Source organism: Aythya fuligula, chromosome 1, assembly GCF_009819795.1.
Source record: "Aythya fuligula isolate bAytFul2 chromosome 1, bAytFul2.pri, whole genome shotgun sequence".
NCBI classification, from domain to species: Eukaryota; Metazoa; Chordata; class Aves; order Anseriformes; family Anatidae; genus Aythya; species Aythya fuligula.
The window spans coordinates 139,129,555-139,144,397 of NC_045559.1; the positions used below are offsets into that span (position 1 = coordinate 139,129,555).

The 14,843-nt window shown below is 45.6% G+C and overlaps 1 protein-coding gene across 1 annotated transcript in view; it reads right to left on the reverse strand.

Annotated features, from left to right (window-relative positions):
- The window catches only part of MGAT4A (alpha-1,3-mannosyl-glycoprotein 4-beta-N-acetylglucosaminyltransferase A), a 68,990-nt gene extending 55,791 nt beyond the window's left edge, over window positions 1-13,199 (reverse strand). Inside the window, exons 1-2 of the mRNA XM_032207880.1 lie at window positions 13,169-13,199; window positions 10,057-10,355 (exon numbers count right to left, since the gene is read on the reverse strand). Of these exons, the coding sequence (XP_032063771.1) occupies window positions 10,057-10,150 (94 nt within the window). The 5' untranslated portion in view covers window positions 10,151-10,355; window positions 13,169-13,199. The remainder of the gene's footprint in view (window positions 1-10,056; window positions 10,356-13,168) is intronic.
- Window positions 13,200-14,843: the final 1,644 nt, after the last annotated feature.

Below are 14,843 nucleotides of genomic sequence, written 5' to 3' on the forward strand. Positions count from 1 at the left end.
CATGTGCAAACGCTACAGCAACCAACGTATTTCAACAGCTTGGAACTTCAATCATGGCAAATTAAGCTGTAAAAGAAAAGGAAGGGTCTAAAAGCAGCAAGGATCACGTTTTCACGAGGTTAGAGAAGGCGCTGCTTGGTTGTGAGTTCGATTTGATTAAAGGCATCAGAATATATCACTTGAATAAGAAGCTGAAAGATTGTGCTTTTCACAAGAAAAAAAGTACAAAATATTCGGTGCTGAAGTTAACACTTCAGTTTAACTTTCTCAAATCAATGGGTAAATTACACATATGTATATTTTTTTTCTTTGCACTGTTCTTCATCGGTATTATTGAACCTTAGTTTGCAATGCTACAGTGCCACAGGGAGACACGGATCCTTTAGTATTTCAAGCGAGTTAAGGTTTCATTTTTTAAAAGTGGTCATTTTTTAATGACAACTTTCAGACTGATCTCTTTGGTCACAAGGAAGCAAACACCCTGTGGAAGGTCTAGTCCAGTGCAAGAGTTACCAGAAGCAGAGGTGCGAGAGTCTCATTGCTCCTAGGCCATTCCTGCAGAATATAAATGAAGCTGCTGTGCCACTTTTTACCTGCCTGTGAAGAGCAGAGCCCACGGCGTCAGCCACCAGCACCACAGTTTGCCTTGCGCACCACAAGTGGCAACACCCACTTTATGAGAAAAAGCTCAACCCTCAGCTTCCTACACTTAATTTCCATTTGTAAAATGCGTCTATAACCTCGCAGAAAAGAACCCAGCAAAGCTGCCACGAACGTCCTTTTCCTTTCTGCTGCATTTAACCATGGTACACACGTCTACAAACAGCAAGACGTGCACGAGATTAGGCAGAGATAAGAGCAAACAGCTTATGCAGAGATCTGCACCAGACCCAGGAGGCTCATCTCCACTACGACAAAAAAGGACCAGGCACAGAACCGCACCCGTGAGCACAATCAGAAGCAGTTTGCTCTCGCTCTGAAGCAGGATTTAACCGGCAGCAGCATGAACAACCAGAACACAACATTCATAATTTGTGTGCAGACGTCTGCTTGAGTGTCAAATGCAGCAGCGCTCCCTTTGTCACCTTGCCCTCAGGTATTTTTGTGTGACCTGCGAGAGCCGAGATTGCGGGGCGGGGAGGCAACACCCAAAAACCAACGTAGATACTGCAGCCATGCAAGCTCCACTGATTTGCTTTCCTACAGCTGCTTCCACACCTTCTCACTGCCGGGAACATGAACTCCAGCTGCTCCCCAAGGCTCCTTCCCACAGCCCAGGTTCCTCCCTTCCTCTGCCTCTCAGGTAGCTGCAGAGAGCAATGAGGTCTGCCCTGAGCCTCCTCTTCTCCAGACCAAACACCCCCAGCTCCCTCAGCCGCTCCTCACAGGACTTTCTCTGTCCTATTCCTGTTTCCTCAGCACCTGCAGGAATACAGTGCCATCGAGAACACCTAATTTGAACCTTGGTGGTGTGACAGAGGGAAAAGGATACGGCGGCATGTCCTGTGACAGAAGGAGCATCAAAGACATTTCAACTCTTGAAAAAGTCAACTGCAACCTCCTACTGTCATCACCTAAGTAAACAGTTTAGCAGTCTGACTTCACTGCAGAACAACTTAGTCATCGGGACCACTTGTTACAAAATACCGAACATATTATGGAACGTATTATGAATGTTCTATCATATGTCCCCACATAGGAACATATTATGACTGTTCCAGCATCCTTTTCCTGCATGAGGGTGAACTCTCAGCCTTACCCAATTCAAATCTTTGATCACTGTAAGCTACACATCGCTCAAATACCACAAACCCTGAAGCAACTCATCCCCAGAACACAGGAGAGTGAAGTCTTCTGTCCAGTTCCAGCTCATTCCAAGATAAAAACTTTGTCAGACTACGTCAGATGCTGTTAGTTTTAACGCAACGCATTGTAAATACAGGGCAAAGCATGAGTCTATTTTTAAGCGTCTCTGTGTGCTATAAAAATGCCCATTTATTGCAAACCACTCAACTGCCTTCTCAGTAAAGCAGTGTGCGGGAGGAAAACAAGGGAAAATGAGCCCTGACCTAATAAAGGTCATCTCTAGGTCTGGATGTGCATGCCCCATTTCCATCAGGAGAGAGCAGCTATTACGCCAGCACGCGGCTTCACATGGGAGTTGCAGAAAGGTCTCACCTATTTCTGCTTCGAGCCTCCCCGATCACCAGATACATTTTGCACAGCAAAACTGTTTAACCCGCACACTTACAGGCTAACAAAACCCACAACACGTGCACCTCGACACGCTCTCCTGAGCATGATTTACGGCGAGCAGCTGGGCAGTGGCTGAGAGCTGACCCCTCCGGGTCATCCCCAAGGCACAGGATCATCCGGGTTTCCATCTAGAAAAAGAAGTCATGTCCAGCAACACCCAGGCACCCCAAGCCTTCTCCAAGAATCATCACTGATATCATCTGCTCAGGCACTGTTGAAAATTCAGGGCTCGACTTTTAAGGTGCTTTGTGGTCTTGGATGGATGAACGCAGCTGCAGACCGACGTGGCACAGAAAACAAAGCACGCAGGAAAATGAAACCATGATGCAGGCAGACAAAGCAACTTCTCCGTTCTGACAACCTGAAAGCCTTCAAAAATCATAACATGATTTGTTGCTACCACATTATTGTCAATAACTATCTGGGAGCCTCCGTACATGTAAACCGAGCCACTTACTTTAAATCAATCCTTTCCTCCGCCTCAGAAACCACAAAGCATGTACTTACAAACCAGAAACTACAGCAAGAAAAACTCGTTTCCTAAATTATAGGAAGATTAGTAATGACAGGTCCACAGCTAACTGTTTAGCATTCTCATACATTAGGAGAAAATCCCTCTAACAAAAGGTAACAGCGATCCAGAGAGCGCTACCACCCCACAAGGAACAATGCTATTCCAAGAGCTGAAACTTGTAGGAATTCGTAGCAGCTTGGGCACAAAATGCAAGTCCTGTGGAAGTTTGATTATGAGATGGATGGGCAGCACGACTGGGGGAAGCGTCTGCAGGAATAGCCGGAAAGCTGCATGAAAGCCAAGGAGACAAGCAGAAAAGCAGCTGGAAGCACAGCTCTAAAAGAGCAGCTAGAGGAACTGCTTCTCAGGCAGAGACCAGCTGGATAAAGCCTTGTGCTGTGAGCAAGGAAACCGCTTTCCATTCCCTTTCTGCCGTGTTCAGGAAAACAAAACATCGTGCATTAGAAACAGAACTAAATTATAGACTTCAAAGTGTCTCATCCTAAAAACGAACAGCTTCCAGGATTCTCATCCTGGAGATGGCATCGATAAAGGAGAATGCTTTTTTGTTGCCCAGGCAGCAAATAAAATTGTGATTACACAGCAGGAACAGGTTTATTGAATAAGATACTACTCTAAACCGTGGGGGTAAGGGAAAAAAAAGTGCACTTTAAAATAAAAACAAGCAACCCTGAGATTTTTCTAACAGCATATTTTAAAGGTTCCTAGCCATAGGAATGTGAGCGGACATTAACAGGGAAAGGTGAAGTGAAGCTGCTAAAATGCAAGCAAACATTTTGTGTATTTTAAGGGATTGAATATTTACAATAATTAAGGGCAACTCCTGCATATCTTACGCAAACATTGCTATTAGTAAGTAATGAAACATGCTGGCACGTCAGTCCTGGCACAAGGAGAGAGAAATTTAGCCAAGGTCAAGCAGACTTCGTAATAACTCAGGTTATAAAGGTCTTCTAGGGGTCGCCTAGCCCAAACCTGCCCCCTCAGATTCAGTTTCAGCAGCACAGCTGGTTCGAAGTGGGATCATTCCTGCCAGCTGTGCACCTCCCCACCTGAGCTTTGTTGTGGGGTTGTCACACTGACTGTAAAACCCAGTGAGACTCATCTTTTTGTGCTAGCCCTAGCCTCCAGTGGTCTCAGACAGGCTACGGGTGCCTGACTCCTCATCACCAGCGTAACCTGTTCTTGAAAATGCTTGCAAGGGATGTTCTTCACCCCTCCCAACCATCTACTTCAGTACCTAACTGTACTTGATTACGTCCTTTCTTTTTGCAAGGACTCCTAACATATTTGAAAAATATCTTTGTCTCTTCTCACACCTTCCCTTTGAGCAATGCCAGTACAAACTCCTTACTGTACTTATTATTTTGATCTTTGAGCACTTGTTGCTTCTTTGAACCCTACCCAACGAATGTCCTCTTTGCAGTGCACCGTCCAGAAGCAGAAACAGTGCCAAGCAGAGCAGAAAGCACACTTCCTGCATCTTGCTGGGGTAGCACACTTTTTATTTCCTTACTCCCTAGGCACCCCTTTTCTGCTCAATTTCCTTCAACCCCTGCAACAACGCGATGACTCACGGTCAACATATGACTTATGTTAAGCTGTCATTCCTAACCAGAACCCTAGCACCACGTCCCTTCCCCATCCTGTATGCATACGTTTGGTCTCCTTCTGCCTTACTGCGCCCTGCGTCTTGTCTAGGGCTTGCCCCTTTCCATCACCCAGATTCGCTACCAGAAATATCAGCTGGCACCAAAACCAGGAGAGATCGCTGTGAAGCCCTTCTCGCTCACTTCAAAACATGAGGATGCACCTATTGGTAGCTACTCTGGGAAGACAACATGAACAAGAAAATAAATACACGCAAATGCATCTTATTAGATCAATTTGTGGAAATGTATTTTACATGGAGCTGTTCTCATGAGCAGCTGTGCCAGATGCAATGGTCTTTCCTGGGCTGGCTAAATCACTCCTCTGATAGTCTCTGCATGAGAGCAGCAGCCGGTGCTCCGGAGGAGTCACGCAAGCACAGGCGACTCAGGCTGGAGAGCTATTAAAAGAACCCACACAGAGCGAGCGCGTCGACTTTCCCCAGCTCCGAGGGCTGGCTGGCAATCAAGAGCAGCGCCTCAAGCTGTTGGCTGAGGCCAGCCGTACGAAACGCCGGTGGCAACCGCATTTCAGAAGCCCACCGGCCGGCGTGCCAGCAGAGCTGGCGGTTTGCAAACAAGGCAGGAGGTCGGAGCTGTGCTGCAAAAGCCCCTGTGACTGCGATTCTTCCTGGTGCAGCTCATTCAAATCCCCAGTGCCAGGAGTTCTGTAATCCATACGCCAGGTTGTCAGCTCTAGAAACCAAGCTCGGCGCATATTTCGGATTGAAAAAACAGAGCAATGTCCGTGTGCTGGTGTTAAGAAAAAGGAAACACCTATTTCCTTTAATTTTCAGTTCCTGGAAGATTTGCAACAGAATTTCCAAAGGAAACCAATACTTCCTTGCCATTAAACAGGGAGAAAAAACACCCAACCCTCTCTTGCCCCCAAACAAGCTATCCAATACACATTTCCATATGCATATTTTACTTTAGCAGCCCATTTTTCCCCTTCCCCTACCTCAGCTCTTCCCAGTTAGTAGCCCACTTAGCTTTTTTTCATTGATCGGCCTTAATTCACCTCGCTGGGAAACGGGCACGTAACTGAAAATCAGAGCATGCTGCCGGTGGACTGTAACCAGCATTTACCCAGCGAGCAGCTTCTCTTAGGACCAAACCATAAACTACAAAGGGTTATGGTCACTAAGTGGTAACATGTATCTCTCCAATTGCTATTCTGCATCTGAGGAGAACGTACACATAACCACTGCCAAGAAAAAATAATCCTCTCCTCCCTGCCCTATTTCCTCCGTAGGACTTTTCTCCCTCTGGGAATTAATATTCCTGGATCTTACTCCAAAGTTTTCCATCCCTGGCTGATACTTTTGTTTTAGGTTAAGTTAGGTTTTCCTATCCTTTTTAAGCGTAGATACTTTTCAGCACTTCAGGTTAGTGTGGCTGAGACTCAGTGGGATAACTCTGTTGTGAAAGTAGCCAGAGTAGAAAGGTGACAGCAGTTTTATTACAGAGCCCCGAACATTTTTCATCCTTGCTCCAAAGGAGAGAAAAGGTGGGGCTTGACACAAGCCACCAGTAGCTCCTACCATCATTACTGAAGGACGAGGAAATGTTCAGCAAACTAGGAAGCTGGTTAAGTATTTCCTAAGTCAAAGTCTTCTCGGACATCTTTCCTTGTGGATTTAAAGCAGCGTACCAGCATCAGCTGTCCTCACATAGAGGAGGTTTTATGGTTACAACAGCCCTGGAAAAGCTGTAAAACAGCAGCTTTTCCAACAATTCGAGAATTGTTGAAGCTTTTCAAGAATTCTTCCTAAGAGGAGAATGTTTTTACATAAGCAAAAAGATGGCACACACTGCTAGCTTGAGACTGCTCTGGAAATGGCATAGCTTAGGCAATGCTGAAGGGTTAAGCTGCGTCGGATTGTCACAATATTATTCCGTACATGTCCTCATCACTTCCAGTAGCCAAGTGCCTTCTGAAAGTGACACAAGACACTACCAACTACTGTCTGTCTCCAAGAACAAAGCACGCGTACTTTAGACAAAAAGCTGCTGTGTTTTTTTTTCCCCTCTTAAAAAAAAAAAAAAAAAAAGGCAGGATGAGAGCAGGACTTTCACATGGGAAGCAAGCGATGAGGTTTGCTGAGGAAGTTCATCCTAACATGCCAGCCCTAGGAGTTCTTTACCTTCTTTACCAATTTCCATGCTCTGGTGACAAGCATCAGGAGGCTGCTGGGCTCCAGAAGCTTCTCCTGGAGCATTGCACTGGGCACATTAAATATCAAAGCACCAAGGCTACGCTCTCCACATGGCAGGCAACAGCTTTGATGCAGTTTTTGTGAGCGGTGCAACAAGTACAAAGCAGTATTTTTACTGGTTGGATCTTCTTAAGAGCAGTGCCTTTAGGATAAAAAAATCCTTTATTTCTGTAGCTCATAAATGAGGTAGTGAAGGCCTGTGAGCAGGTCAGTAGAACTAGAAAGCATGATTTAGCCAAAATAGCTGGTGTTAAGCACAGAGTTAGCACTGGAGTAAGAGGAAAAGGAGGAATTGCCTCAGGGGGGTTTGAAGGACATCTTAAGCTGAACTAGCTCTGAACAGCAGATTCATTAAAACTGTTCCTTACACACACCCAGGTAATCCATTTTGGTATGATTTGATTTCCAGTCCCTGTTTCACTTATGAGCTAACCATAGCACGTTTTGAACATCCAAGAAGCAGCCTTCCAGCTCCTGTTCACAAATCTCACAGACAACTGAGGTTTTTCCCAGGTGTATTCAGGGCCCCCTGCCCTGCTTCCTTACAGCTCCAGTGCTTCTCAGCACCTCAGGGCCTGCAGAAAGAGCCCAGGATCTTGCCCTAATTTTGAAAACACCCTCCAGAGATGAGAAGTAGCTCAGTCGGCTTTCTTCAAACATATCTTTAAAAGCAAAAACATGTAATTGGCTGTTTCATCCAAAAATAGCCTCTGCCCCGTGAAAGGTTACTTACATAACTCAGCCAGGGGGTCGGCTACAGCCATGCTGTTGCCAGTGATGGCAGCTCAGGGTATTTCCTTCAACTGCTAACAACTTCCCAACACATCCACAAAGCTACTAAAGCTCTGCAGCGACAAGTTTTCTGGACTTTGAACAAGTAGCAATGCCTGTATCACTTTGAAGTGCCTAAATCCTGTCCTGCACAGACTGAGACCAGGTATATTTACTGGAGGAGGACAGGACATGCAAAGGCACCACGTCATCCCAGTCTTATCAGTCTACAAGTGGTTCTGCACTTTAAGCAGCAGTCATCCAGGAACTTAGTTCAATTCAAATGAATCACCCGAGGACTGGATTAGGGTTGTTGGAATGGAATTTGGTTGGTTCTGATGGGAAGTTAATGATTTGTGGTTTACCTTTTAACTTTTTTAAATGTACATAATGTTTTCTTTCTAAGCATAGATTTACTTTGCTGGCCAAAGACTGACAAATACCTATAAGAATCTAATGCATGCCATATAACTGTAATGAGTACCAAAAGATTATGACCATAATACCTGACATTTCATAGCCTTTCAGTCGATGGGAACAGCAAGCACCTTATTTGCTTCTAACCGAGCCACTCAATTTACAATGAGAGAGTCATCAGTGAATTAAGAGGCCACCATGCAATGCTTATTGAATAATTCAAAAAAAGTGTTGGGAATTGGAAAAAAATATGGATTCTTAAACATATTGCTAGTGTCTCAACATTTCCCATTGATGTGGAAGTGCCTTGGAATTAAAATGTACTGGAACAAACTCAAATCTGCTTTTAGACAACCTGATTCGTATTTTGTTAACTTTTGCAAATTTAAACAAGTTTTTAAAAACAATATTCTATGTATAAGTTTCTCTTTGAACCACAAAGTTCCCTAGAACATTGTAATTTCATAACTGTGATTCATAATTAACACTTTACTGATAGCTTGTTACACAAATGTTTATTTAACAGATTAGTCATAATGCTCAGAAGAAAGATCTGGAGGAAGATAAACGCAGAACTTTTACACCACCATTAAGAAAGTACCGATTCTGAGCATTCAGATGGAAACAAGGAAGTATAAAAAATAGAGCTGTCTGACCAACAGAAGCTTGAATTGTCACCAAATGCTATATATATTAGTACTTTCCCAATAGTGGATTTTTGTTAAAGATTGTGCTATTCTTTGGCAAAAGAGAGCAAGACCTGTAAACTACGTCAAGTTAAAATAAAAGCATGAAAACAGACTTTCTTATATCTGTATCTTTGCTGAAGTGAAAGCAAAATTTTTCTGAGGCTCCTCAGTAAGAATCAGTAACATGAAATTTAACTAGAGAACGTGTTATTAACCAAAATGAATGAAATACTACTTAAATGCAATTCAAATATTCTCTTATCAGTGGTTTGCACTTCTAAACTTTGTTGTCCAATTAAAAGATCGGTGTATTACCCCAAGCTCAAGAACCTGACATTTTTACTGATCCTTACATTCAGAGGACAAGCCTGCCAACCAACTGCTACAGCAGCGACCAGACCACAAAGCATCTGCTTCTCCTACAAGTGTCAAATAAAAAAAACAATATGCCACAAAACTCATCTGCTTCTTTGCAAAGAATCCTTTTCATTCTTAAGTATAAAAGACAGGTTGCAAGTTGCTTGTTGTAAAACTGACAGTATTTACAGAAAGACTCAGCCTCCTCTTACTGGACCTGAAGCAAAACTGATGATAACATTCTCAGCAGAATAGTCAGAACAAACCATGTAGCAATCTCATTTAATACAGAATGTGTGTTTCAGGATGAGTTGATCTTTGAAGGACAGTCTAGTATTTTTTCCAAGAGATCAGATGTTTATAATGGAAAAAAAAACCTTCTTCTAGAAACCATTACTGAATAAGTTTATTTGCTTTACTGAAAGACAGAAATCAAAATATTTCACTTGCAGTAAACAGTCCTGACCATCAGAACAACTCAATTTTCCAGAGCTCACATGAAGTGCAATAAAATCAAGAAACACATTTAAGAAGGTAAAAAAACTATTACAGACAACAGTTACTCATAATAATATGTGCAATCTCATGGAATAGATACATTCCCCATTACGCAGTCAATTTGTTCATATTACTTTATTTCTCACACCATACTCAGACAAGAAATATTTTACATTTCCTCCAAAGACAGCAAGAAAGAAAAAAAAAAATCTCTGGACAATGCTGCTTGGCAGTTTGCCACTGCCATCACCGAATCATCAGGGAAGACAGAAAGCTGCACCAAAAATAACATTGTCCAGCCTGGTCCACTGGCCATATGTTACTTGGAAAAAAAAAAGAAAAAAGAACATCTGTTTTTCCAACAGCCATAAACCAAGAAAAACAAAACAAACTGTCCAGCCTTCCTCTCTAACAGCAGGATTTCTTTCTCCTCATTTATTTCTCTTTATATATATATATAAAAGTCAGGATCCCTCCAAGTTGATTTGCCTGAATCTACCAGCAGGTGTTAATCCCTCACCAAGGCAATACCTTCTGGAGCAGAGCTAGTCAACGAGCAGTTTATACATTGCTACCATAGCGCAGCAAAGCACACGCCTGTACGATTCATTCCTCAGCCATACAGCCGCGTAGAGGTCAGTTTGTTTTCACAGCCCTTTACTTACCTTTCCCATTTTGCCATGCAGTATACCAGGACAAACTGAGGAAAGTAGTGATGAAAACTAACACGGTGGCCACAGTTCCATTGCGGAGCCTCATCTCATTTCACCATCACACTTGTTTATGTCCTGTTAGCGATAAGGGCCGATCAGTTGGGCTTGCTGCAACAAAGTCAGCTCAAGTCCAGCAGCAGCAGCACAAAACGTAGCTCTCACATAGCAAAGGAATCACGAATCAATCCATCCCGAACTGCTGCACGCTTTCTTGTAGTTCTCATAAATTCAGTTTTTTTTTTCTTCTATTCCTGTTTAAAGAAAACAGAATTTTAATATTTAGACCAAAAATATTTACAAGTGTCCCCCATGTACCAAAATAGAGTAAAGAAACACTTCTGTGTGCTCGTTACCGTGGCTTACATGCAGCCCTCTTGCACTGCCCCAGTCTCAGCCCAGGGAACAGCACCTGTTACATTAGTTCATCCTTTGTTAGATCTGGCTGTACCTGGAGGAGCTGCACGTCACCTGAATGTGGTTGTTGAAGGACAAACACCTCTCACCTACATTACGATGCCATCACCAACCCAAGGCAAGCTCACACCTCGCTCCGGCGGCACAGAAGGGATACGGGAGGCTTTTTGGGAAGCCGACAGCTCAGAGCCCCGCTGCTAACCACTGCCTTCAGCAAAGCCTCTCCGAGGTCAGCGAGCAGAGCCCTGATGCAACTGCAGCAGCGGAAACGCCCCCAGCAAACCGAGAGACCAGAGCTTTAAATAGCAGTTACAAACCTACACCATTCATCTCTCCCTGCACAGTGCAAAAGCATCTGATCCATCCACAACCATTTTTCCCCCCCTCGCTTAGCTGCGGGGAAAGCACAGACAACGGCCACGCAAGCAGAGACTGTTCAGCCTCTCTGTAAGAGCTCACAGAAACAGCACGGTGTGACCGCACCGCTCCTCTCCCCACCACAAAGGGCCAAGGGCAGCAGGCAGAAGTTAGCCACAGCTCGGTTTCACCCCAGGTGGAGGTTCCAGACCAAGGGACCAGGAAATCCCCAGCTGGCCGAAGCCAGCCAGCATCTAAACACGCTGTCCTAAGCGAGCAAGGCAAAGAGAAGATGGAAATAAATTAACTGATCGCTGCTTTGAAGCTGGGGGTGTGGGGATTTGATTTACAGAGAGCTGAAGTATCATTTACAGTAGCCCAAACATTTGATGTTCTTTTAAGAAAGAAAAGAAAGGGAGGCAGTTTTTTTCCCCACCACAAGCTACATCTGATACCAGCATGCTATCCAGCAGTAAATAAAGACTTACTTTGGACTTTCCTTACAAGCAATCTGTCACTCTCCTGCCTGGCTGCATTTAGAACAGGGAAAAGCACTTCTCCTCGTGCTTGTACCTGGAGATTCCAGTCAAGTCTGAACTGCTCTCACCAGGTTTGTACCACAGCACGCACTGCTTGCACCCAAGAGCTTGTAAAACAAGACACAACGAATAGGCCTGGTCAACAAATGAAAGGAAGGGAACCACAAAGTTACGGAACTACATGCTCTTGCATCTGCGCAACCTGCATCTTGTGACCAGGGCTCGAAGTGTTTGCCTTCTGACTACGATTACCTCATATAATGATGCCAGTAGCACGCTTTGTTCTGAGGAAGTTTATGCACAGACAGGTCGGTGGCTTTAAACTTTCCCTTATAGGTACTGTGTGATTTTGAAGTTTGAGAACAAACGCGAGCACACGTGAAGAGGCCAAAGCAGAGGATAAAATTAGCTAAGAAACCAAGTAATGGAATAGAAACTGTGAAAGGCTTTACGGTATGAGAAACCTGAATTTAACACAACAAAAGATAAAGACAGCTGAGAGACCTAAAGAAAGGTGGAGAGCACGGCATGCCAGGAAGCATCATCATCACCAGTACTCTGAACAGGAGATGGCCATCATAAATGCCAGAGGGGTAGGCAACAGTAATTAGGTCAAAGACAAAAGCCTGTACGAACTTTCAGAGCAAGGGCAGGAAAAGATCTTAAAAGCCCTGAGCTTCACAAGGCCTGTCTGCAGGGCAGGAAGTGCAAAGAGTTCAGGTGATTCCCAAACTACCAGAACAAGCGACCGGGCTTCTGACAGCGACGCTGACAGCCTATGCTGCTGAAATAGCTCTGGAGTAAGGATGCCTGAACTGTAACGTACGTTCACTATGAGTCTAGCAGCAGCCAGATCTCTCTGAAGCAACTCAGGTGTGCACAAAGGACCGGGCTGCAAGCTAGGGGGGATTACCCCCAGAGGGGGCAAGAGACAGCTGGTCCAACGTGCACACAGAGAGGACAGCCAGGAACGTAAAAACGTTAACTGATAAGAGAAGGAGAGAACTGCCTGACTTGATGGGAAACCTGAGCATCACTCGTACGTTCGCAGCAAGAACAACCGAGAGGCTGTGAGCGGGGCTCCTCAGGAAAACGCAGCCTAAAATAATTGAGGAAAATAATTACTTAGCAGCGATATAACCCGGTTAGCTATTAGCTCACACAGAATTGCGTCGCTGTGCTGATTGCCATGGCTTTGTGAGCCGGTTCTGTGTTTTTTTTTTTCCCCTTTCTCCCCCATCGCCGTGCCCCCTCTCCCTCCCTCCCTCCCTCCCCTCCCGGCGCCGCAGCCCGAGCCCTGCACGGAGCGAGCACAGCCAGGCCATGCACGCACCAGAAGCGCCCCAGCCCTTAAAAAGGAAGCCGGTGAAGGCAGCAAAACCCCACAGGGACACACGTTACCTAACCCCTGGGGTGCTTCCCAGCCAAACCAAGGCGATGGAGCCGAGGGGCGGTCCGGTGTGAGGGCGCACGACCCCAGGAGGCTGGGATTTACCCCGTGAGGAGGACGAGAGGGGGTGTCACGGGCACCAGCTCCGCAGGTGAGCGGCGGGGACTGCCCCAGCCGCCAGCCGTTAACCGGCGGCCGTTAGAGACCGTTAGCGACCGTTAGTCCCGTTCGCCCCGCAGCAGCAGCCCTCAGGTGGTCCGGACAGGGAGATATCTGCCCAGCTGCCGGCTCCGTGCTCATAGTAAAGCTAGGAAAGAAATAAAAAGCAGCGGTAGGGGAGAAGCGGTGCCCGGCGCTCACTCACCTGCGCGCAGCGCTCCGCCGCCGCCGGGCGCCAGCCCCCAAATGAGCCCTCGGCGCCCGGCGCCCGCCTCTCGTCAGCGATGCCCCGCCCACCGCCGGCGCCTCAGCCCCGCCCCTCGGTCGCCAATGGGTGGTGGAGTCCAGAGGCGCCGCCCATTGGTCCGGCCGCCTGTCGCTCCGCTGGGTGCGTGGGTATAAATGGGGCAGTCTCGCGAGGACTGACTTAGTTGCGGTGGGGGTCGGGGAGGGCGCTGGACACTGCGGTGAGCGCTCCTCTGAGGTGTGGGGCGCTGTGGCGGAGGAGGCACAAGGAGGGCTCAGCACCCCAGCACTTCATTATTTGCTGCACTGTGGGTAGTTAGGGGAGGTCCAGCCCCAACCGTCCCCAAATTTGTGGTGTTAAACACACGCTATGTTAATTTCTCGTTTGTTGTGCTCCAGAAGTTGCATCGAGCAGTCATGTCTTTAGGGTCTCCTCAAGACCACTGCCCTTAGACTGTACCAGGATGCTCTGTACCTTGCAAGAATTGCTCTGTACACTCCTAACTGCTTAAGCGTCCAGCCCTTTTCTGCCTATACCTCTTTCCTTGCCTTCCACCTAATTCAGAAAAAGTCATTGCTTTCATTTAAGGCTTCCTCACTGGGTGTTGTGGGGTAGTTCTCCACTCAGACTCTGTAAGCCACACAAAAATCATTAGTTACTCTGCCCTAAGAGTGGCATTTAGCAAGTCTCCATGGATTTTTTTGACCAAATCTTAACCATGCTACAGTATCCTTGTCCATTCATTTACCTGCACAGTGGTTCTCTGTGATTTTTTTTCTTAAAAACTTGCAAAGAGGGGCTCATAGCAGCTAAGGGGGAGGGCAAAAAGGAGCATGTGAGAAGTTCCCAATGTCCTCACACCTGAGCTGTTCTGTGGTGTTATTCATGGGGTGCTGAATTTATTGTGCAGTTACGTGCTTTGGTCCTCTTTTTTTTTATAATGAAGTGATGTTTTAGTGAAAAAAAAAAAAAAAAAAAAAAAAGATAAAAATCAGTACGATAACTTTCAAAGACTGGCATGTGCATGTGTACACACATCTACCACAGAATTTTCAGTGGAGATCCCAGCAAGCAAAAAACACTGAAGCCAGCATTGTTTGGCTTTAATAGATTAGCGTTGCTTAGGGATGCGAATTTTTGCATTTCTGTGCTGGAAAAAAACAACCGGTGGAGATGTTTTCACATGAAAGTGCTCTTGTCAGGAGAGATCACTCTGCTGAAGAGCAGGATGTGTTACAAGATGAGTTTGATGACATTTATTTGAGTAGGACTATCTCCTGTTTTCTACTTTTTATTCTTTCCCTGATTGAATGTTTGCATTAGAGAAGTTTACCAACCGGACCTTGACAGGATCCAATTAACTACTAACTTCCACGAACCATAGTGTAAGCGATAATGTGCTTGTTGCTCAGCTCCTCTGACATCTACCCCTGGAGTTAGTTTCATGAGAAGGAAGGCAAAGTGCAGGAGGGAAAAAAAAAAATCAACATTGCCCTCATCTGACCTACTGCAACACTAAACAAATGCCTCCTGGCATATTCCATGGCTTGATGCATAGAAAAACTGCGTGGTGAAGGAAAATACTGCAGCTGCCTGGGAAAAGGATCTGGGGCTGTTTGGCTGACACACTTAA